This window comes from Primulina eburnea, chromosome 4, assembly GCF_022965805.1.
Source record: "Primulina eburnea isolate SZY01 chromosome 4, ASM2296580v1, whole genome shotgun sequence".
NCBI classification, from domain to species: Eukaryota; Viridiplantae; Streptophyta; class Magnoliopsida; order Lamiales; family Gesneriaceae; genus Primulina; species Primulina eburnea.
The window spans coordinates 44233011-44256688 of NC_133104.1; the positions used below are offsets into that span (position 1 = coordinate 44233011).

Below are 23678 nucleotides of genomic sequence, written 5' to 3' on the forward strand. Positions count from 1 at the left end.
TATTATACTACATAAAATAACATATTTATTCGAAGACATTATTCCTGCCTAGGCTTTACCGGGAAAGTGTTACGAAATTTTATGTATATATAAAACTATTTTCATATATATATATATATATATATATATATATATATATATATATAACTTATTACAATTAACTCATAGTATTTTTTTTATGATGAAAATATCTTATAATATCAAACATATTAATATCTTTAAGTTGTATAAAAAAATAATTCAAATACTTTAACATCTTATTTTTAAAATAAAACCTCACAGCTTATAAACCCCTTAAACAATTTATAAGATGAAAAAAATTATAAGTTGTTTTAAATAAATTTAATAAAAAGCATCTTAATAATTAGAGTCAACGTTCTAAACTGAGTTGATGATTGAAAGAGATTATCCTAAATAGTTTTGATATTGATTTGGTCGGTTAAAGCAATGTCTATTCAAATACTAATAATGGTATATGCCTACTGGAATAATAATATAGATATTATGCCACTCAGATATTATTTTTATTTTGTCTAGCAGCTTCATCTTCCGAAGAACCAATATTTTATATTGGTTTCTAAGTCGAGATTTCCCAATAGTTATTTTCGAAAACAATCAACTTTTTGTCATTTCCTCAACCGTAGAATAATCAGCAATTATGATTTTCAGGTCTGTATGTCATCAAAACTTTTTACTGCGTAGCAGATTGTCGCAGCCAAAAAGTTATATAACATGATGTAAATTAACGAAGTCGAAGATAAAATAAGAATTTGATAATGTTTTTATGATGGAAAATGTAATTACCATCAACAATTTGTTGCTGTCATCACTATTAAATTTTTGTGTTGAATTTTCCCAATCCTTTAAAAAAAATTCTGTGATTTCTTGTACATATTGAATGTTCTTGCTGAGGTTTTTGGCTTGGTCACTCCATTCCAATGAAAGAGGACTCCAGCCAATCTCTTGTAAAATTCACGCCCGATGTCTGCCTTAACTTAAAATGTCCAGACGAGATCATCCGATCGAGTCTGGTGCTGTATCGTGGCTGTGATTAAAATGAACCACTGTGGTAAGAGTGTGAATGTCATGATATTGGTTCCGGAGCCGGAGTTACCTTGCAAACCTCGACATTGAAGCCACAGTCTATTAGAACTAGCAACCATGCCCGCTGTTGTTCCGAAAGTCGATCGTTCGGGCCTTTTACTTCCACGAGCTTTGCTTCGCCTTTATAACAGTCATGGAGGCGCCATAGCAATAAATCAGGCATGCCACTAGACCAGCTGCGGTAATCTTGGGCCAAATGACGGCAGATTGCGGCAAGAGAGACACCACCCATGCATGTAACAACTGCTCGAAGATCAGATAGTGAATGCTTCTCCCAGTTGACTCCTCGGCAGGCTGTTCCAAAGTGTGATTCCCATGCTGTGATTAATATCTCTTCTGCCATGCCCTCCCGGATTTTGTCCAGGAGTTCTTCTACGAGGCTCTTTCTAACTTCGTAGAAGTTGTCAGTCTCCAGATCCAAAGGTGCAGTCTGCAAAAGAGTAAGATTTAGTGTGTCCATATATATGTTCGGTCTGGGGATGGGGAGAGTAGTCCACAGAAGCTATCATGCAGTTTTAATTTGATTGTTTTGTGAACCTGAAATTTGGTGCGGAAGACATTTGGTACATCAGCAAAAATAATATCCCACAGCAAGATCCCGAAAATGGTTAGCCAAATGCCACTCTCTGTATGAACACCGTGCCAACCACCACCTTCCCCAGAATAATACTCTAAAGCAAGTTGTTCGACTCCACATTGCTCTCCATCTTCACTATAAAATATGCTCTTCATCCCTGCTTTACGATTTAATGGTTTTCCTTGAATACGAACCTACATTGGCATGATAATCAAATTATTGAGACAGTAGTATCTCTAATCAATCCAGGAAAATAACAACATAGTATTGGTGTATCATTGAAAAGACAAAGCTAAACTTTTTGCATTCAAAATCCATTTACCTCGGCAATCTTCCTCTTAATTAAACTTGAATAACTAGGTATTTTCCAGCGCCTCGGTGGTTTCCCCAACCGTAGTACCCGTCTTTGCAGGGCTACTCTTGAACCTGCACGAACCCATGGATCAAGTAAACCATCTTCGGCAGTTTGTAAACTCTCTTCCAGACGTCCCAAATGTTCCAGATTAACAGAAAGCCTTAGAACCCAATAACCCCGTCTTCCGTCAGAAACAAATGTATTTAGCAGCCGTCTGAGTAAATTGATGGCATCACTATACCTATAAAAGAAAATTGTCAATCGTAATACGCAGTTTTCAAAGTTGCACGAGAGAACCAAGAAATTTTCTAGAAACAAATAAAGACACAATACAGTGTCGCACACTAAAAAGGCATCCGAAAATGGAGTAAAAGCTAAAATCTGAAGGTTGTTTGGATCTCCTTTCCCTGTGACTTCGCAAGTGTGGAAAAGTTCTTGTCCGGATACAAAGTAACAGCACAATTATTTTCCTTCAAATATCTGGAAGTAGTAAGAGTCACGATGCCAACCCCCGCTGCAAGATTCTTTAGAATTCTGATATGAAAAGCCATAGACAATACATTTGGATGAAACAGTGGTAGATACAGAAGTGCACAATTTCAATTTCACCTCATGGTCAGCTTTTTGGCATATTCCTCATCTTATCCCAAAATTTAGAAGTCCGCGGTTTGAATATTTATGAGTACAAATAAATCCTGGGCTTTTTTAACTTCCATTCAGGACATGAGCATCATAATTACAACCAAACCTCATGACCAGTGTTCTAGTCAAGGGCCGATGTTAAAGAAAGACAACTGAAGTTAACCAACCTAAAAACTCATATTATTCATCCTTGTTTCTATAAGTTAATTGGACTCACTGAAAAACAAGACATTTCAGGGCCAAGCAACTCCACAATCATTAAATTTCATCATTGCATACACAGTATTCATTGGATTGTTGTGTACCGTATTGCATCGGTTTATCTTAGCAGAGATGAACAGAAAGCAAATGGTAGTATTGTCCTTGGAAACATATTGGCTAGGTCAAGAAACAGGAAAAATATCCTTTAAACACCCTTACCTCTTTTCACGCTCAAGAAACGACACGCCCAGTAAGACCACCTTAGAGTAGGTCCATGAGGCTGAAAAGCGTGATACAAAAGATGTCATTGATTTATCGGTTGAATATTTGCCTTCTTCAAAAGAAGTCATCAAGTTTGAAACAGAAATCTCTAGGCATCTCAAAACCGACTCATCATTGCTCTCATCAATAGCCTCGACCATGATTTGTGCAACTTCAACAGACTGCAATAATTATATATGCAGTCAGGGAGAGACAAAAATAATGCTGACAATAAATCAAGTGTACCTTTTCAAAAGAAAGCAAGTCACTCCTGTTTGAAAATATATGTTCAGAGATTATACAGTTGTAAGCAGGATACTTCACAATGCCCAAATCCACGAGTAAAAAAGTAGACAGATCCTGTTCTCCATTAAGGAAGAAAAGCCTCTGTAGTAGGTAAAAATAAATAAATAATGGAACCAAAAGAGAAAAACAAAAAACGGATGTGAGAAGAGCGGACCCATGTCCAAAACGGTAACAATATGTAATGTCCCAAGGTTGTGAGTAGTGTGGACCCATTTATCCCACCCTTACGGGAGACGTCTATAACGATAAGGATAGGACCGTCTACTAAAGAGGGTGACAAAGCAATATGCAACAAAAAAATAGGAAGGCCAAAAAGAGTAAACTGAAAAAATAAAAAACAAACAGAAGAAGATGCAATCTAGTTTCCTAGATACATGAAGTGCAGCAACTAATTTATGGTTCTTATTCTTGATCAGGAAATGGATTTTATGTGATCCTCGCAGTATGTTAAATATCACTGCTTTTTAACTTTTATAAATGCTTTTTCAGAATATGAACAAGCACAAACTTTAATAATAAATGTAAACTCTACATATAGGTTTTCACATATTGCCTTGGAAAAACTTGCAAAAGACCTAGCAAGCAGTCATATAATTCAAGCCCTTGGTTATGACATTTTTAATTGACCCAAATTTATCTAGTTTCGCTCACTATCCTGGTCAATTAACTTCTTTTCTTCAATTAATGAGCTGTTGGGAACAGAGTGTGTCTGATGTAAACAAAGACAAGGTTATACTACAAGAGACTTTAATCAGCGGCCCAAATGGATGGGTACATGAACAAGGGGGAAAACACTCAACATCAACCAACCAACTTAAAGAAAATGCAAGAAAATCACCTCAATCCGCCATATTAAAGATTCAGCTAATGGTGATACCCGAACACAAGTACCAGTTCTTGCCAAAAAGAAAGTTTGGAGCTTGGTGCTGCATAAGACATTGAAGGCCAGTTAGATCAGAAATACACCTACCTATGATGAGTAAATTCCCATACCAGAGGTCACCCTTGCATGAAGATAGAAGCAAATTGATCATATCCTGCTTTCTCGTACCTTGATTGCGTTTCTGAATATTGGTAGAGTAAAAAGAATCGTAAATTTATCAGAAAATATGAAGAGTTGAGAACTGTAGATATAAACAGTGTGTTAAACACAGACTCCAAATATTTATTATTGTACAAGTGCAAGTGATTTATTAGCTCCACAAATACAAAGTTCCAGAGCATGATGAGAAAATCGCATTGAATCTCGCAGATGACTAAGATGTCAATTAAACAAGGTAGAATTTCTTTGGTTTAAAATTTGAGAAGTTCAATACCATGGTCATGCTATAAAAATACATATAGCAGCGCCTAAACCCAGGGTAATACCGTGTCACCACTTTTCCATTAGTAAGAATGCAGGAATGAAAATAATCCTTGAGATGTCATGAGAAAAAAGGGCCTATGTTTTCTTATGTGATAGATCATATCCACTTAAACTATTAAATGATAAAACAAAGTGCACAAATTGCCAAGTGCATCCAATTATGAAACCACCGCGACTTAGTATGCTTAAAACAATAACTCTAACTCTCAACAAATAGCAAGAAGTGCCGGGTGTGCACTATTAACAGAGAAATGCTTCATTTACCTTTTCAACCAGTCATTTTAGTAACGCAAATCATAATGGAGACCATTTTCAAGTTATACATTGAATCAAGAAAAGGACAAGGCAAACAACACCAGCCATTCAATGACGAACAGAACCAAACATATCTATAACAAGAGTAGCTATTCATTGGACGCTAATTAGGACTGCCTAGAGTGCTACAAAGTAGCTTCATGTAACTTCTTTATTGCAGAACTACAAATACTTCTGTTTGTGACACTGACTAGATCATAACAACATGATACAAAATATGTGGCTCATATCTGCCCACACAGTTAAGTCTCCTTCTGTGTGGTCACCAAAAGTCTATACTAACTTTAGGAGCATAAATCATGGTGTCAACACAAATCAGAGTGAACCATCCATTATGCTCTATTTCTTTGGACAGAAGTTTTCCTGAATCGTTAGTAAATGAGGCATCTTCCGTAAAAGAAAAAACTGAAGATCATTGAATGAAGTACTAATAAGAACGTTGGTCAACTTATTAAGCTCATCGTCCACATTAGATTCAAATATTACAAGAGTTCGATAAAAAAACATAACATGGTACAAAATATGTGGCCCGTATCTGTCCACACAGTAAGTCTCCTTCTGTGTAGTCACCAGAAGCCAATACTAACTTTAGGAGCGTAAACCATGGCGTCAACACAAATCTAGAGTGAACCATCCATTATGCTCCATTTCTTTGGACAGAAGTTTTCCTGAATCGTTAATAAATGAGGTATCTTCTGTAAAAGAAATAACTGAAAATCATTGAATGAAGTACTCGTAAAGACATTGATCAACTTATTAAGCTCATCGTCTACATTAGATTCAAATATTCCAAGAGTTCAATAAAAAAACATTAATGAGCCAAGTGTAAAGTACACCAGTAGAGGTTCAAATTTAGTGCCTGACATACACAACCTACACCCATTTTCAACTATAGACTGACAGAATCACCTCCTTTGGGATGTGGAAAGTAATATTTCCCATAATGTGATTAATAACAGAATTGAGATTACCCCTTATAACCATTTCCAAACACGATATGTTGATAGGTACTGTTTTTTCACATCTACTTCATGGATCCAGTTCAAGTATTGGAGTTGGTGGATGAATCAAATCAATGACTCAATCTCTGGCTAAAACTATACAAATGATTGCACATATATAAACAACATCGAACATTTTATGAACATACCTTGTTAAGCATGTTCAAAGCCTCCCGTAATTCATCCGTGTTAAGCACATTCAAGACCTCCTCTAAGTCATTGTCATCTACTTCATTCTTCGATGGAAAGACACATATGTATCCTGGCTCTTTATTAGCCCAATACCAATAAAATCTATTCAAGCTCCATTCAACTTCATAAAGAATGCATGTCTAAAATAAGTGTTTTAACTCGATTAAAGATATTTTCACCTGAGAGACCCTTTATTGCCTCAGTCAAATCAGCTACCTCAGGGTATGAGACATTTGATATTCGAAACCATGGCCCTGAGAGAAGAAAACCAACAATTTTTCTTACAATTAAGATATTATAGTCAGAACCTAAAAGATCCCGACCACAGCAACAGTAAGACATTAAACATGTCACTTTAGCAATTGCACGTCACTAGAAAACAGGCATGCCGAAAAATTTTAAACCAAACATGATACTGCATTAATGATTTGCAGCTTCACAATAAAGTAACAATAACATATATGTAAATCTTGGACACAATCAATTAACAGATTTTTTTCATAGGTCTTCAGCACACAGGAAAGAACTCTTTCAACTTTAGTTTTCCAAAGTATAAGTGAAAACAAGAAACTTTACTTTAAACAGTTTCCAACTTCAATAACAATTGGAAAATCCTCTTTTGTTTACCAGTAGGATAATAAACTGACAATAGAAGTTCTGCAGAACAAAACAGCAGAGCAGTCGTGGAACCATGTCAGCTTCTAATTTCTAAATGTCTATGCTAGTGACCCACATGCTAAAAAATTCAACAATTACACGAGATTCACTCCAAAATCATATCTAAAAAATTTATGAATACAACAAGAGTCAGGGCCAACATATTATCAAACTTTATTTCAGAAGGATAAAGATAGCAGGAAATGAAGTCAAAGCAGGCGTAAAGTAAGGTTTAAGGGATACTTTGCTTTTTAACCTAAGGTTTAAGGGATACTGTGCTTTTTAACCAAATGATAATTATAAAATGGTCAGTATTCCCTCTAAACTTACAATCCATCCAAAGTTCAGAAATATCCAAAGCGCCTCCAATTCATAAGGAGGATTATGTTACAGCTTTTTGGTGGACAAAATTCAACAATATTTTCAAGTCAAGAAATAAATTACTAAAATTTGAGTTTAATAAACTTGACAATGAACATAGTGCCAAGATAAATTCACAATCATCCATAACTCACTCAGCTTGAACATATCAATTTGATTCTCCTTGGAATAGACAATTGGCAAAGGAATCTGTACGAACTTGTCATCTACTTAGGGTACGTTTAGATGGGCTGATGGGATTATTAAAATAGAATTGAATAAATAATAACATGATTGGTTTGATTAAATTTGGGATATGATAAAATTAGATTTTTATCCTTTTTAATAATTAAAAAAAACAAATATATGAAGGATATTATGATAATTTTGTATTTCATGATTTGATTGACGTGATATAAATAATCAATACATAAAATTGCAACCATACATATGATGGGATTGGATTATCCAAACAACCAAACATAACCTTACTATATAGAAAGAATTTGTGTCATCAGTTGTACAAAACCTAAAAGAATATTGACAGTAAATAACTGGTTGATGTAAAACCTTTCCGTGTGTAAAGCCGAGCAAAAAGTCTCTGGCTATCATCTGAAAGCAATATAAATGATTCTGCAAGTGAAAAAATGCACACACATTATAATCATTTGACTAAATAGAGAATGGATTATACTACTCAATTACATGAAGTACTAAAAAATAGTACCTAAGAAAGACTTCTCACTGATGGTGAAAACATGTGCGCTACTCTTTAAAACCTCTAGTATAATCAGTACCATATTATGCTGATATCTGATCATCCCAGGGCGACTAGTCTTGGCAAGTTCAACAGCATTTAAAACATGTCTCCATAAAGTCATAAAATCTTGAACATTATCGCGATATTTTTTATCACATAAGTTCACATTTTTGCATACAATTTGAATAGGAACAGCAGCGCGATAATCTTTTGGAACAGATGTTATACTTCCCTGGAAAAATACACAAGATTATAACTGGTGAACACCAGCAATCAGGAGAGAAATTGTTTCAAACTAGAAAAATATCTGAGAAATAAAAAATCTACAACTACAAGGGGGTGCGACCGTGCGTGCCTAATCTCAACACTTTTACTGTAGAATAAAGATTAAAGCACGTGGAGAAAAAGCAATAACATTCTTCCACAGAGATTGGGCCAGAGGGAAAGTTGGTATAATAAAAAAATCTAATAAATATATCCATTTTCAAATTTTAAATATACTCAGTATACCATTGACAGAACCACAAGATTATTTCTGTCAACGGGATTCTCAAATAATCACAGAAAAGAAGTAATCTTCAATAATAACCTTCCGCGAACAAATGATTTAATCTCAAGACATCATTAGAAAGAAGAGGATTTTCAGAAAGTCATTGGTGCATTTGTCAGAGAAAAGATTTGGTGGATATTCAAGTTGCACTATCTTTAATGGCAAGACAAAAAAAAACACTCTAGCACCTTGCAATAGCCCGACATTCATGATTCAGAAAGTATTGGCTCTATGATGCAAAGCAAATTCGATTCTGATATTCAAACTATATATTCCACGAACAGAGGCCCAGTACCTCAAAGGTCAAGTCAAACATGCATATCAAAGGAGACAAATACTGAGCCAACTCTCGAGGTAAATAACCCAGCACATTATTGTCATCAAAATCTGCATAAATTACCTGGTCAAAGGGGGATGTAACACTTATATAAATCAATAATTGATTGTAAATCAACACAACATAAAAAAGGAACGGAAAGCTGAACCTTGATGGCGTTTGGATCCTTAACGTTATCAGGATCTCTAGAGAGGTATATCCTGGATTCAGGATCTAGCTCCTCTCTTCGACCATACCTGCGCCCAACGATGAAAGTTGGAATGAACACCTTCGAGATGTCGAGATCATCCAAATAATCCTCCAGCACATATTTAGCCCGTTTTGAAATCAATGGTGGTGACGCAGGCTCCTCATTGTCAGATTCATTAGGAAACGAATTTCCAATAGAACTTGCAGTTGCATTCTTCCTCGAAGCAAGCAAACCGTAAGTTGACTCTTCTTTCTCATTTCCACAACCTCCAAAACTATCTGACTCATTTATGTCATGTATTTTATCACAAGTGCTACTGTCAATGGGATTACTTTGATCAAGGTGTTGTCCGGCCGGCTGAAGGTCACAGTTACCTTTAACTTTTGACCTAGAGAAGCTCAACTGAAGAAGAGTAAGCTGGTTTAGTTTGCGTTTACTCCCTCCTTTAGCAAGGCACACATCTGAAATCATAAAACACACTTTAAATTGAAGTCTAGACAAATAAAAGCAATGATGATACTGCATTGCATATAACTGCTAATAAATTTAAAAAAAATCCGACAACAACAAAAAAAAAACAAATGGACGAACAAAGTTGGATGCCTGATCTTGACACGAACAAATACAACATTGCACATATCTAACCTAGATGGGAATTGATACTGGCGTTATCATGAGCAGGAAACTTGTTTCCACAGACCGGACATTTCTCCGATTCTGAGGCAGAACCAGAACTTTCTCCGATTGCATCCTTCTTCTGCTTCCCATCCTGTTCATACAAATAAAAAAACATTTTTGCCATAAATTTAGCGAAAAAGCAAAAAATCAGACACGAGCAGTACACTGAAATGTGAAGTAGATTAACCTGAGATGACGACAGCGAGGAGGAAGAGAGAATGGTGCGGCGATTGGGTAGGAAGCGACGTCGTTTCCCGATCAACCGGACCAAGCTTTCGCGGCCCGTTAGCATGTCTTTTTCAATATTTGGGATTGGCGGCCATGGCTTAACACAAGTTATACGCATTCCCGATTTTAATTATTTTATCCAATCAATTTAATTTAATTATATGAAAAATGACATTAACCCTTAAACAATTTAATTTGTTAATTTATTAATTTATTTTTAATTCAAACATCATTCGAAATTTAATAATATTAAAAAACATAATAAAAAAATCGTTAATAAATATAATCATATTTTTCTAACCGTTCTTAAAAAAATTTATATCTGCACGATTTCGTTTTAAAGAAACGGGTTATAGAATACAACAATGATCATTTGATTTATCGTGAAGATAACGTAGTCAAGGCAGGTGACTTGATCCACATTTTAAAGTTCGAGATCGAGCAGTTAACCGTATAATTGGACAATTTTTAAAATAAAAACTGAAGTAAATTTTACTTTTGATATTATCTAATTTATTCACTGTAATAAAGTAGAGCAGATACCCAAAAAAATGTTCAAAAATTTCCAAATCTTAAATAATCAAGACCAAAGCAAGATAACTCCATTAATCATTTCATATCCAAATGAATTTTTTGCCCGCGACCTACAAATTATATTCGAAAGATAAGATTTTGATTCAAATGGTATTTTGATTATAAAAAAATAAAATAAAAAAGTTTTTATCTGCAAATTGAGGAGATTCTCTATAGTCACCAAGAGATCATTTACTCCAGAAAGACTTGAATTCTGTCGCCCATTCTATCTTTAAAATCCAACAACTGCTTGCCGCCTACTTCTAAAGCTGCATCATCCAATAACTCCTTCATGTTTATGCCCCCAAAAGCTGTGCACACGCAAACAGTGTACATTTCATATATAATTCTGGTGGTTTATAAAAAAATACTGAATTTTTTAACTAGTCAGAACCTGGGATTGTGTTGGTGATTCCATTCAAAAAGCCTGCCTGAGAAAACAAAAGATAAAATGTGTACTTGAGATGAGAAATATAATCATGAGAGCCTCGTCTTGGAGAATTCTCCACCCAAGAACTTGACGTTCTGACCAGCTAACTACGTACTTCAAATACAGAATTTCTCAAAAAAAAAAAAAAAAACAAAAACAAAAGAAAAAGAGGTATTTCACATGCTGGCTTGTGCTTACCTATGAAATATGTAACCCGATAAGCTTCGATATATTAAAGAGTATTATGTCTGTCAGAAGGGAGGAACAGATAATAGTTCAGCTCCACCGTATGGAGAATATTCAGAAGCTATTACAAAGCTCTATCTGGCATGTGATTCTTACAATCAGCTTCTTTGGGTCGACATTTAGGGTGTAGTCAACCTAGTGTAAGCTAATATGCTCTGATTTTACAGTAACAAAGCTTTCCAAATAAACAACCAAACTGCAAAACTCAAAAAGAATTGGCAAAAAACTAGTCAGACTTCAGCCTACAGAATTGGCTAAAGTTGGTTATCGGTTCTTGTACTCATTAATTTGAGCAAACATCCTGGCTTAAAAAACCAAAAGATAAAATCATTTAAGCAAAACCTATTGTGTATATGATTGTTTTATACATATAAAGAAAAACTTTAGATTATTTTCTGTTGTTCCAGACGTAGAGCAGCTTTGAATCCAAAAAATCATTGCCCAATTCAACAAGTCACCATGAGTAGGAATGAAAAGATCGCTTGGAATATAGGAAGGACAAAAGACTTACTGGTATTCGGACATCAAGTCTTTCAGATCCATCTCTTCCAGTTATTTTGACTCTTAACTTCCGGGACCAAATGCCGGAGAAAGGGCCCTCAGAACCATCTGCGTCATAGTTACGGTACTTTTCAGGAGTTAATACTTCCACCACAGCTTCATAGGCACTCTGATTGCTCTTATCTACATCGGGTTGAATAGAATGAGATGTGCTGCTTGTGGAGGAAGAACCTAGATTTAAATAAATTTTCCATGTGGGCTACTCTTGGATAGTGTACTAACTTTAGTAAAGGAAAGCAAAATTTTCAGAAGACACAGGAATTGGTTGAGGTTTTGAAGAATAAATCGCGTTAAAATCTTTAAATATGCTCAGAATTCCAAAGGGATGACTCACAATTTCTAGGACACCTTGTACTTTTTCGAATCATTGCTGTTTACCAGTTAATTGACTTGAATAAAATAGCATAATAAACAATCACACTGTGAACTATAAATGGATTTGGTTAAAGAGATAATTACTATGACCAGTATCAGAAATTTTTAGTGCAATTCCTATTTGTTCGATCTAACTAAAGCAAGCATGCTTTAACCACCAGAACTGTTCTGAATATTTGCTTTTGATTACCTCTCTCTACAGAAAGTTGGTTGCTCTTGGTGTCATATCGCATCTCTTCTTCGTAATAGGTATTAAAACCCAAAATTTCTTTAATTTCTTCAAAAGATGGCATGCTTCCAGGAGAAGGTATACGACCTCCTTTAATAGCCAACAATGCATCCTGTAAGACAGACAATGAAATTATGCACCAGTGAACTTAGCAATGTTGTAAAATAGGACAGGATACACAGCAGCCAAGGCTAAAAAAGGGTTGTGAAAGTATCAGATTTTAAACCAATTTTAATTTGAATCGAAGCTACTTCAGGGATTGATTAAATATTCGTTCACGTTCAACCCCTGCATGGAAGGTCAAATATTGATGAGGAGAAACGATTCATTTTCAACCAAGTGCTAAGAATATAGTTGTCTATGAATTTATACAGTAATTTCACTTAAGTATATGAATACAAAACTCAACCCTAGAACTTATGTCAACAGACTCACTCCCCCACTGAATGGATTGTCTTGGCACCCCCGATGAGCCAGATGGTGTTTGCTAATTGTAAAACACGATATAGCAAACACCAAGGTCCTGCAAATTTACGGGTTCTTAATTTTTTTCAAAGGGACTAGTACTGATAATTTTGAGTAGTAGATAAAGTACATACTTGGAAAAAAAACGAAACAATGTTAGGAAACAAGGAGTGAGGCCAGACTCCAACTAGTTCATAAATGAACACAATACAAAGCATGACACAAGATCTAATTAGCAAAACTAGTTATACAAAGCATGGGAAGAAAAGAAAGAACTTTCCAAAAGAACATAATTTATATTTCACTTGAGAATTTTCAAGAATCTTGGCTGACATCATCCACATTTTGGTGTTTAAATTCAGTCCATCTTCTAACCAGATGGAAACCCGTAGATAAAATCATCACAGTCAAAAAGAACATTATTTCACACTTCTGTGTGATCAAATATATGGTTCTACTAGTCCAATTTGACCAAAGCCAATGGCTGTTTTTAATTTCACTTTATAGACTCAAACCCACTCGATTACTTGCACATCAAGGAAAGAAAGAACTGAAATACCTGCATTGCACGAATGGACACACCCATCAATGACAATGGATATGCCACCAGTTTGTATCCAACATCAGCAAGCTCAATAGGACTAAGTATTGGGGTTCTTCCGCCCCCTTCAAGCATGTTGGCCTGAACAAGATATACATCTATAAGTAAAGTTTCATCCACGCTATACGAATGTAGTTAAATAATAATGTCACACACAAACACACGCGCGTATAATTATATATATATGTATGTATGCATATACTCACAGAAGGCTAGCCATATTACCTTGCCAACGTCTAGCTATTAACCTTGCCAGTAGCCAGTTTTCAAACAGTTATAAACAGCTAGTTGGAATTTGGAAAGAACTTTAGTAGTTTTGCTTTCAAACAAAATGTATAAACTTTGCATGTCCAACAAGTAGAACATGAAAGCTTCAACTATGAGATGTATAGGTACTAATTCACTGGCTAATATGGCATACCATTTTTGGAACCAATGGGGAAATTTCACAAAAGGCCTTCATCTCTTCTTTGGAAACAAGAGCATCAATAAATAAAACATCAGCTCCTGCATCGGCAAGAGCACTAGACCTCCGAAGTGACTCTTCCAATGACACAGCTTGACGAGAATCAGTCCGTGCTACTATAATGATGTCAGAACCACACTCTTTTCGAGCATCGACTGCTGCTTTTATTTTCATAACTGCTTCCTCTCTAGGAACAACTCTTCGACCCTGTGTATGACCACAAGCCTTGGGAGTAACCTGTAGAACACCTCCTTTAAACGTAGTAGAAGAAGAAGAAGATATCAACAAGGTAAAAGTAATGTTAACTACAATAACTGATCATATTGGGGTTTGGTAGAATGCCATGCAAAAAAGACTTCGATATAACAGTAGACAATGTATTGCTGGCGATGACAACAATAAGCACTTATATGATGGGCAACAAATGATTACTGCCAGATACAAAATTACCAACAACAATTTTCCTTTCATTGTTTACATGTGCCAAATCACTTGCCAGTGGAAATTTGGTTTTACTAAGTATTTCGAAACTACGATATTTTTCAAGCTTATTTAAGACAAAACCACAATAATGAAGCTAGCGTACCCTTCAGAATGCCCAACTTTATTTTCTTAGTGTTATACATCCAAAAGGCAAGAAATGTTAATCAAAATAGCCATATACACAGCGCCGAGAATGAAATAAGGTAAAAATAATACATGACATATCGAAAAGAAATCTTTTCAGTGGTATTTACCTGATCTTCTAGAATAATTCCAGCAAAGCCAGCTTTGATATATCCTTTGACAGTTCTCTTCACGTTCATTGCATTCCCATATCCATTATCCCCGTCCCCAATAATTGGTATAGACACAGCTTCAGTTATTTGCCGTCCTTGATCCACCATCTCTCCGAAAGAGATTAGTCCAGCGTCAGGCAATCCTAACCGGGTAGCTGATATTCCAAATCCTATGAATTAAACAGATTACTTTATTCTCCCTATAAATGGTAAGCCCGAAGATTACTAGACATAACATAACTCATAGTTTTCACCTCAAATTCAAACTAATCATATCAACCACAGCATCACGAAAAACTTGAAATTCTCACAAGACTTAAATGTGTAATATTTAGGATAGAACAGCAATCCACCCACCAATGTGGCCATTGGCGTAAATTCACAGAATAAGTGGTAGTCAGAAAGCGTCAATAGGAATCAAACAAGTTACCAGTAGTGAAGCAGAAATCAAAACCAGCTCTCTCAACGAGCTTAGCGCTGAGAGCATCGAAACAAGCTGGGCCCAGATGAATCCCTGGAGATTCCAGAACCCTCCGAAGCAACTTCACCGGAGACCTGATGACGTCATCTCCAGCCGGAGCCCTCCCTCCTCCGTAGCTACTCGAGGAAACCCGAGTCAGCGACCATGTTCTACCACTGCTCGTACTGGTAAATGCAGATTTGAAACATGAATTCGTTGGAAACGGACTTGAAATTGGATTCTTGAGATTTAGATAAGGGTGATCGTGAAAGGATGGGGAAGAAATGATCATGGTTGGCAAACTTTTTTGCGGCACTCAGTCTAAACAGTGTAGTATCGTCGTATTTATAAATATGGCCAATTCTCGGGTTCTTCTTTTCCATACACTTGCGGTGGCTTCACTCTATTTTTGTCGAGGAAAAAAAAATTACTATATTATTTATTTGTTTATAATTTATATATATGCATTTCAATACAAAAAAAATTGGTGAATCGGTCTCGTCAATTTCGTGATACATATTTTTTATTTAAGATTAAACATAAAAAAAATCACTTTTTATGTCAAAATTTTTAATTATTATTATATATATAAACAAACTTAATCAGTCTCAATATTCGTGAGACCGCCTCAAATAACTCTTGTTAAAATTTGAATGGTTTAACTTAATTTTCTCAATTCAAATTAGAAGGGTATGCTTCACCTATTTATTTTTTTATATTTATATATATTGATTAGATAATTGACTCTAGATGTTAAAAAAAATTTATCTTTAAATTTTCTTGAATCAAGACAACTGATAAAAGTACAATTACAATAATTTAGAGTACAATCCGTAGCAGCATATATACGACACAACCAAACTCGATTTCGAATCAGCCACAGGTGGTGTCTGAAGACTTTGCAAAATCACAGTCTACAGGATTTCTGTAATAATTCCTTCATACAACAAGCATCACTGCATGATTTTAAGAAACTGAGTAAAGCAGAAAAAGAAAAAAGGATTGACGGGACGACAGTTTTATTATGAGAGGGATCCTAGTCTTTAAGCAAGAGGGATTCTTCCAAAATATTTATTAACAAATTTTCCAATCGTCGCATCCTCAAAGCTCGATGGTTGATGATGTCTTGGGAGCTGGGAGGATTCAAGAATCTCACTCTTTCCAAATCTTTATCATTGTCGAAATCTTTTCGACCTTGTTTACTTTTCCACGACGCCACTTGAAGAAGCAATGGCATGTTTACTAAAACTTCCAGATTTCGAGCTTCCCACTATGTCTCTGTCATCTTGTTGACGAAAACCGGCTTCCTCATCAAAATGTTTGCTATGCTCAATCTCCTGGTCAGCAACCTCTGCATTGTTTTGATCTGTTTTATCACCCCTGCATTTGATCATATCATGAAACAATGAAATAATCACAAGAACTCAGAGAAGTCTATATAGCATCAGCATCGGTTTGGTGTCCATGAAAGATACATTGTATCAAAAAGGCAAAGTGTTGCTGAATTCTGAAATTTGTTGAAAGACACTTCTTTTGAAAATTATGAAGCTCCCAACACAATGAGGGCAATGGAAATTGTTGCAGTTTAGCACCAAGTTCAAATTTATAATTTTATTGCTATTAAATTTTAAAAAAAAACAATTCTCATTGATGCAAGCTTATTTGAAGCAATCACACAATCCTTGGCGTCATACCCCGGAGCCTGTGTGAGCAAGAATATACACAATGGGCTAACAACTACACCAAACTCTCCACACTTGATTAAAATAATTAAATGATTGCTAGAGTAATTTGTCGATGAATTAATCTACAAAGCCCATTACAGTCTAACTAAAATCCGAATGGAACAGAGTAAAACTCTAAGGTTGTTTCTTAGAGCTTAAATTACACAACCTACGCACAGCAAAGCCTTCAGTCAAAGTGAAAATACTTCTATGTTTATAACTTCGGTTATCTACTGATTAAAGAAAAGTGCAGGGAAGACAAAAGACTAAAAATTTGGATACCATGAATAAACGACGAGCCCAACAGCAACAGCAGCAAAGGCTACATAGTACATCCAATCCACCTGGAGAATATTGAAAATATTGTATACTAGGAATATAAAAAGAAAAGAAAAAGAGCTACTTAATTATTATTTTCTTTTCATTTGTTGTTTTTCCGGACCTTTTCCTTGTATGCAAACATCCGAATAAAAACTGCCCACATATCTGAGGTGAGCAAAGATAGATTTAGCATTGTAGCTCCGCTGATCTGCATGAGAAGTTGAGGGGAAAAAGGGATTCATCAACTGAGCCAGAGATTTAATATCTCGTAAAAGAGAGTGAAAAATTAAGCATCCTGGATACCAATGGCTTCTATATACAGAAAATAAGAACTTTTTGTTACTTAAGCCTTTTATCCCAATATAGATCCTCCAATGGAATTCAACCACTTCTTCTTTTGTAATGACTCTCACAAACGCTTGGGAGTTGGGGTTTATTCGTATGCATAAATATAAAAGGTGAATCACAAAATATTTCTTTTACTTCACGATATTCTCCGATACCATCATCTGCAATCTTTTGCAGGAAAATTTATTGAATGTTGGTTGGAGAAAGGAAGCAGATTACTACCCATAATGAGAATAATATGCTAAACAAATCTCTACCGACATGCCGCCTGCCTTTATTACATTTTAAGATTCAACATCAAGTACGGGTTTTAAGACAGTTTCTACTACATGTGACAGACATAACTTTATCTATGACATGTTCGAAAAGAATTTCTACTGGAGACTTATTTCATAATTCGTGACTTCATAAGACTAAAGTGCCGAACACCAATATAAAGCATGATTTAGTTAAAAAGAAAAACATTAAGTCACTCGTGGATTAGGCACAGAATTAACAGGATACCTTCAGCAAGACGGGGACTCCAGAGTAAAACAGAAACATGGCCAAAGAAAATCCAACAAAAGGAAAAGTCTGTAACAAAAATTAGTAAGGATGTCAAATCAAGTTCAAAGTTCAAACCAGTCCAGTGCACTTCGTAATGAATCAGTAACATAATGTTACTTGAGATCCAGAAATGAACTTTGAACATTCCACAAGCATGAGACCTTACTAATAACACAGTGCGTGGGGTTTTATGAAATCAGCTTCAAGATAATGTAGAAAGCATCAAAGTATTACCAGCTGCCAGGAATTAAAATATTTATTATCCAGTTTAGTGGGGTGTGAAAATAGCTTTTACCACCACAAAAATTTCACAAAGCTCATAGTTTTGATCTATCCTCATACATACACCGAGAATATTGAAATACACTAATAAGCTAGGAAGACAAATGCTTGCGACATATAATTTGGATGACATATATATGCTTCAGAAGATTCAATGTACAAAATCCCTGATGATCGTATTTTAGTGTTGAAAGGCATGCATGAATGCTTCAAAGCAACATTATACTGGAACATATGAACGACACAGGCAAATTTCCTGCGTACCAAAAAACCAGGAAATTTGCACTATAATACAAAATTATCGAGTAGGAAGCCTTGATCATTGTTCGTATATTTGTCACACAACAAGAAGCCGAGGAGGAATATGAAGTAAATGGTGAGAGAGAGTGAGTAAGTGAGCAAGAGAACAAGAGACATACCGCCCCAGCTGACCATTGAATGGATTTGAGTTCATCCCGTTCAAGTATGCTTCTGTACACTTGGTTAACGAAGTCACTCATGCCTCATGGTAAAGCACCTTGTAAGTAATGTATGTATGCTATCACAATATGATGAGCAAAAATTGTGTTCAGCATGAAAAACCATTATATGAAAAATAACTTCAAAGCATAGAGAAAGGATACATCTGTATAGCACTGATAATGGCACCAAAGGTTCCTAAAAAGGCCATAAGTTCAACCCTATCAGCACTTTTAACGAAATACTCCTGCATAGACCAAAAACACAAGGATTCATAATCTTCAAATCTAAAAGTACAAGAATACCAAAAAAGATTGATCTGAAGTCATTTTTTTAACTAGAAGGTATCAAGCCACAGAAATTACCAATGGGTGGGAATAATGACTTTGGTTGCACTAGAAATCTCAGCCTAGTGGCCGGTAGTTTGAAAAAGTTGAAAGGAAGGAAAGGCTGGGATGATCAATAGCAAAAGAAATTGAGAAAAAGGTAAGAAATCTAAGGAAAAAGAAGAAAAGAAAAGTCAAAGAAACAAATGAAGGATATGAATCAGCACATGAAACAGAAGAAAATCACAGGTGGTGGAGAAAGTATATAGAGAAGCTAGAGGCTGTGTGAGTAATTCAGTAATTTAAAGAAACTGGAATTAGGGGCATAAAAAAACTCTCTGTTAAACAGAAAAAGAAATTTGAATTATTTATCATGTGATACCGGCAAAATTTTCCAACAATGGAGATTCACATTCCAAACATGAAGTTCAAATTTAAAAATTCTAAGCAGTGACATTCAAAACCGACCTACCTCACTGACGTTGCTAACACCGTAAAGTGTGGCTCCGGCAATCACAAGCAGATCACCCTTTAGTGGGTTGCTACCACCTATAACGATGATAATTATAACATCATAAATTATGTTTCAAAATATTATAGCATCAAAAACTGAAAATGATCTAAAGAGCATGAAAGAAAAAGCGAAAGGAGAGTCGTCAAAGCAGTGTTTACTAGTCCACAGAGTTCTTTTGTCTTTGCATTAATTAACAAAAAGAATTTGCTGCTTCTAGAGTGGCTTGGTTGATGAGCAGGAAAGAGCAAAATTGTTCAAGTACTGCTGCGAAGGAGTCTGATTTTCTAAAAAGTACTGATAAATGGTAACGTTAAGTGTTAACTGGTTTACACTGAAAAATAATTCTTACTAGCTCTCTCTGCAGAATGAACGTCTGAGAAGACAACAATAATGATGCCAGCAACACAAATGACTACACCAGCAAACTTTTTAAATCTGTACTTAGTCTTCAAAAAGAACCAGGTAAGAAACATCACACATGGTATTGCCCAACAATCCAGTAGCATGACACTCGTAATTGATGTGTACTGGTACGCCTTCACCACTATCATGCCAAAAAGATATTAGCTTCTGAAATCTCACACAATCAGACACATAATAAATGTCAGTTTCCTTTATATTTATATTCTGTTTTGCAGTATTTATCTCCAAACAACAGTTTCCAGAAAATAAGAATAAAGCATGCACTTGATAGTAAATATTATGAGTTGCAGTATGCAATGCAAAATGTATGTCTCATCTGATCTGGTCCAGTCCAATATATAGTGATCTTATGATAAATTAAAGCTTTTGAAGCTTTGTGATGTAAAATGTAATGAAGATGCACTTCCTCATATACTATCATGTTTTTACATGGAAATTGCATTTTGTAGCTAAAAAAGATACAATATAGGATCATGCAATCACTATTTATGAGTTGGTAGAGATTCTCAAAATAGCTAATAATTCCCTCTAACAAAAGCACATAGGACAAGGCACATGAAAACTAATGGTCTTACGAAATAACCAAGAATAAATCACAGAATATATTAAAAATAGCTTCAATCAGATGATGTTATAGATTAATCACATGATAAAAAAAAAAGTCATGTTTTAGTTTACATTAAAACTGATCGTTTAATGTCAAGCTTATAAGACTCATTAGGCAGGCATATAGTTATTATAAACTTACCAAGAAAATTAGCTTCCACATCAACCAATCCAAGCGCTAGGTAGTAATACCATTTGGCCTGCTTACAGAGAGAGAGCACATAAGGAATGTTTAAAATGGCAGTCATCCCTTAAATCACTTGCAATACCCAAAAATTATGCAGGAGAAGACAATCAAGGCTGCTAACATGAAGCATGCCACATATGATATACTCAGCTAAGCGACAAAACAATACCACAGATGCGACAAAACAATACCATAGATGAGAATGATAATATTCAATGAATAAAAACTCAAGATTTGTTTTTGTCACCTAGAAAAATACTGTGAAATGTATAGCAACTCAAGTTTTGATACGCAGTCGAAGTTAAGCTGTTTGTTCCAGAACATCTGGATTTCTTATTGACAACTCAATGATAAAGGTTCAAAGTTAAACCTACAAGCTTACCTTGAGAGCTTGCCTTCTGTAGAGCATAATGACACCATATATCAATGCCAAGAGTACATAATTCAAGAACGACTGCGAGGTTGGTGCATTAATTCCTACATTCGGAGATCGAACAAATGTTTCATGTTAGAAATTGAACACCTTGAAGAAATATGCTGCAAATGACAAAGACCCTTGTTCCATAGTCCCTATATCAGCCAGAGTTGCTGGAATGGCTGTAGGCCATGAACCTGGTCTTCTATTCATAAAAAAAAAAAACATACATAACAAAAATATTTTTTCATTAGCAGGAAGTGAATGCTTTCCCCAGAAAGCGTACAGAACGAAATTCTTGTTCAGTTTCTACTATATAACAATTAATTCCAAACTCAACTCAAGCCCGTAAAAATAAAGCAAACTTCTTTTTTATTTTTGAGAAAGAAAGCAATGTCTTGATCATGATAAAAACGACTAAATGGTTTAAATTTTAAAAAAAAACAAACAAACAAAAACCTTTTTTGGCTAGTTCAGAAGATGCAAATCCAGTTGAAGTGACGAGAAGAGAAAGAAATTGTCCCAAGGCAAGACCCAACAATGTATTCTTTGTCAAAACATCCTTCCAATTCACCATGATTACTCAATTCTTATGTGTGAACACAATAATTCAATCACAAAATTTAGAGAGAAAAAACTAGATCAAACGCCGTAGAAGCTCAAAGGGCTCCCTTTCAAAAACAAAAAAGAACGAAAGAAAGAAAGAAAGAAAGAAGAGGAAATTCAGATATCAAACGGACCAAATCCTATGTTGATCCATTACAAATTTATATATACGCTCATGAATATAAATAAATAAGCACATTTTGCTGGAAGAATACTGATTTATATATGGAAGTCAATGTGATAATGAAATTGTGACTCCTTAGGAACGGCTGTGAGAAATTCCCAGCTGCCCAGTCACTCTTTCAGAATCACAATTCTGTTTCATGTATCCTGTCTCAAATGTCATTTTGTGAAATCGATCCATTTATGATTTCATTGTAAATAAAGATGGAGCCGAAATTAATATAGAAAATAGTATCTTGAAATCAAATGAGACAAGAATGAAGTCAACTTCCTAATGAAATGATATACAGGTCTTGAATTGATAAATATATTGTCTTATTTTGGGAAAATAAGATTGTTCTTGCGTGTACGTACTAAAATACTGTTGGGGCTTCCACGAGCCGCATGATGCGAACAAAAACAAAAACAAAAATGTTTTTGGTGATTACTCCTGTATTCTTTAGTGCTAACCATTCTACATATGCTTATTCCATTTCGCTTTGAATTTTTGACCCATCAACAATCACAAGCTTGTTTCATAAAATGGAAACTGGAAAAAAAATTAATTCAAAAAGGCATCAGTCATATTTTTGTATACATGATCTATAAGATCGTTTAAATCTTGTAAACAAATTAAATAGCTAGATCTTGTGATTTCATAGATTAACACGAAATTACCTCGTTTGACCAACTCAAGAGATGAAAATCCAGTTGAAGTCAGAACAAGAGAAAGCAGCTGTCCCAACACGAGTGCTACTATGGTATTCTTATTCTTCAAAAACTCGATAATTTTTGTATTGACCATGATCTGGATCATAACAAAACTCAACTTTAACGCATTTTGGAGTTGCTATTATTGTCGTAACTTCCTAATCCAATCGCGCATTTGCATTCCATCCCTTCAACGCAAAACCAACTATAAGATATTGCATAGAGCTCTTCATGCTATAAATCGTTTGTTGTGTAATCTTGGAAATTTTGTCCGAGTATATATATATATATATATATATATATATATATATATTGACAGCAACTGAGGAAGTTGACAATTAGTTAATTAACAGGCGATAGTAAAATGAAAGTGATAGCAAAGTTGACAATGGCGATATTGTAGATCATATATAAAGAATTTCAAACCAAAAATAATTATTAACCAACTATATAAATATTTTGTACTACGGATATGGGTCCAAATTATTTTTATATAAACACAAATTGATAGTTTTTTTTTTATGAACAATGTCAATAGCCATTGAACGTAGAAAAGGGATAGGAACTCATGGACGCCAGCGGAATCGAGCACATTGCTTGTTCAGTTGGAACAGGACCTGTTGATGCAGCTTATAAGGATAAGGCTATTGATCTCATCGTTTAAAAGCAGATGATCCCAACTAAAATAATGTGTTGCAAGCACATGTAAAATGATATATTTATCGTGAAAACCAACCGCAATTGCCATGTCATTTATTCAAAAAAACATAGTTATTCTTTATC

At 35.0% G+C, this 23678-nt stretch overlaps 3 protein-coding genes across 10 annotated transcripts; all 3 read right to left on the reverse strand.

Annotated features, from left to right (window-relative positions):
* Positions 1-873: 873 nt before the first annotated feature.
* LOC140829411 (fanconi-associated nuclease 1 homolog) lies at positions 874-10190 on the reverse strand. 3 transcript variants are annotated; one of them, XM_073192628.1, is made up of 15 exons: positions 10040-10190; positions 9820-9943; positions 9133-9635; positions 8943-9047; positions 8065-8329; positions 7908-7970; positions 6500-6574; positions 6278-6396; positions 4440-4510; positions 4285-4372; positions 3387-3500; positions 3099-3322; positions 2004-2277; positions 1642-1875; positions 874-1534 (listed from the first exon to the last, which is right to left on the reverse strand). In XM_073192628.1, exons 1-15 carry the CDS (start codon positions 10142-10144, stop codon positions 1085-1087), a joined length of 2814 nt encoding a protein of 937 aa, XP_073048729.1. In that variant the 5' UTR covers positions 10145-10190; the 3' UTR covers positions 874-1084. The 3 variants fall into 3 exon arrangements, with proteins under 3 accessions (XP_073048729.1, XP_073048728.1, XP_073048727.1); XM_073192627.1 differs by having other exon boundaries at positions 3387-3527; XM_073192626.1 differs by having other exon boundaries at positions 3387-3527; positions 9820-10179.
* A 442-nt stretch (positions 10191-10632) lies between these two features.
* Positions 10633-15662, reverse strand: LOC140829412 (uncharacterized). 2 transcript variants are annotated; one of them, XM_073192630.1, is made up of 8 exons: positions 15236-15662; positions 14764-14975; positions 13982-14263; positions 13519-13641; positions 12456-12606; positions 11841-12013; positions 11048-11084; positions 10633-10964 (listed from the first exon to the last, which is right to left on the reverse strand). In XM_073192630.1, the coding sequence occupies exons 1-8, from the start codon at positions 15555-15557 to the stop codon at positions 10846-10848; spliced, it is 1419 nt and encodes a 472-aa protein (XP_073048731.1). In that variant the 5' UTR covers positions 15558-15662; the 3' UTR covers positions 10633-10845. The 2 variants fall into 2 exon arrangements, with proteins under 2 accessions (XP_073048731.1, XP_073048730.1); XM_073192629.1 differs by having other exon boundaries at positions 11841-12061.
* Positions 15663-16114: 452 nt separating this feature from the next.
* LOC140829413 (uncharacterized) lies at positions 16115-23140 on the reverse strand. Of its 5 annotated transcripts, none has more exons than XM_073192631.1 (11): positions 22863-23140; positions 21384-21478; positions 20957-21014; positions 20135-20329; positions 19744-19820; positions 19110-19192; positions 18906-18957; positions 18163-18231; positions 17432-17518; positions 17272-17333; positions 16115-16645 (listed from the first exon to the last, which is right to left on the reverse strand). In XM_073192631.1, exons 1-11 carry the CDS (start codon positions 22999-23001, stop codon positions 16465-16467), a joined length of 1098 nt encoding a protein of 365 aa, XP_073048732.1. In that variant the 5' UTR covers positions 23002-23140; the 3' UTR covers positions 16115-16464. The 5 variants fall into 5 exon arrangements, with proteins under 5 accessions (XP_073048732.1, XP_073048735.1, XP_073048733.1 ...); XM_073192634.1 differs by lacking the exon at positions 22863-23140 and adding an exon at positions 22238-22395; XM_073192632.1 differs by lacking the exon at positions 22863-23140 and adding an exon at positions 21876-22392.
* Positions 23141-23678: the final 538 nt, after the last annotated feature.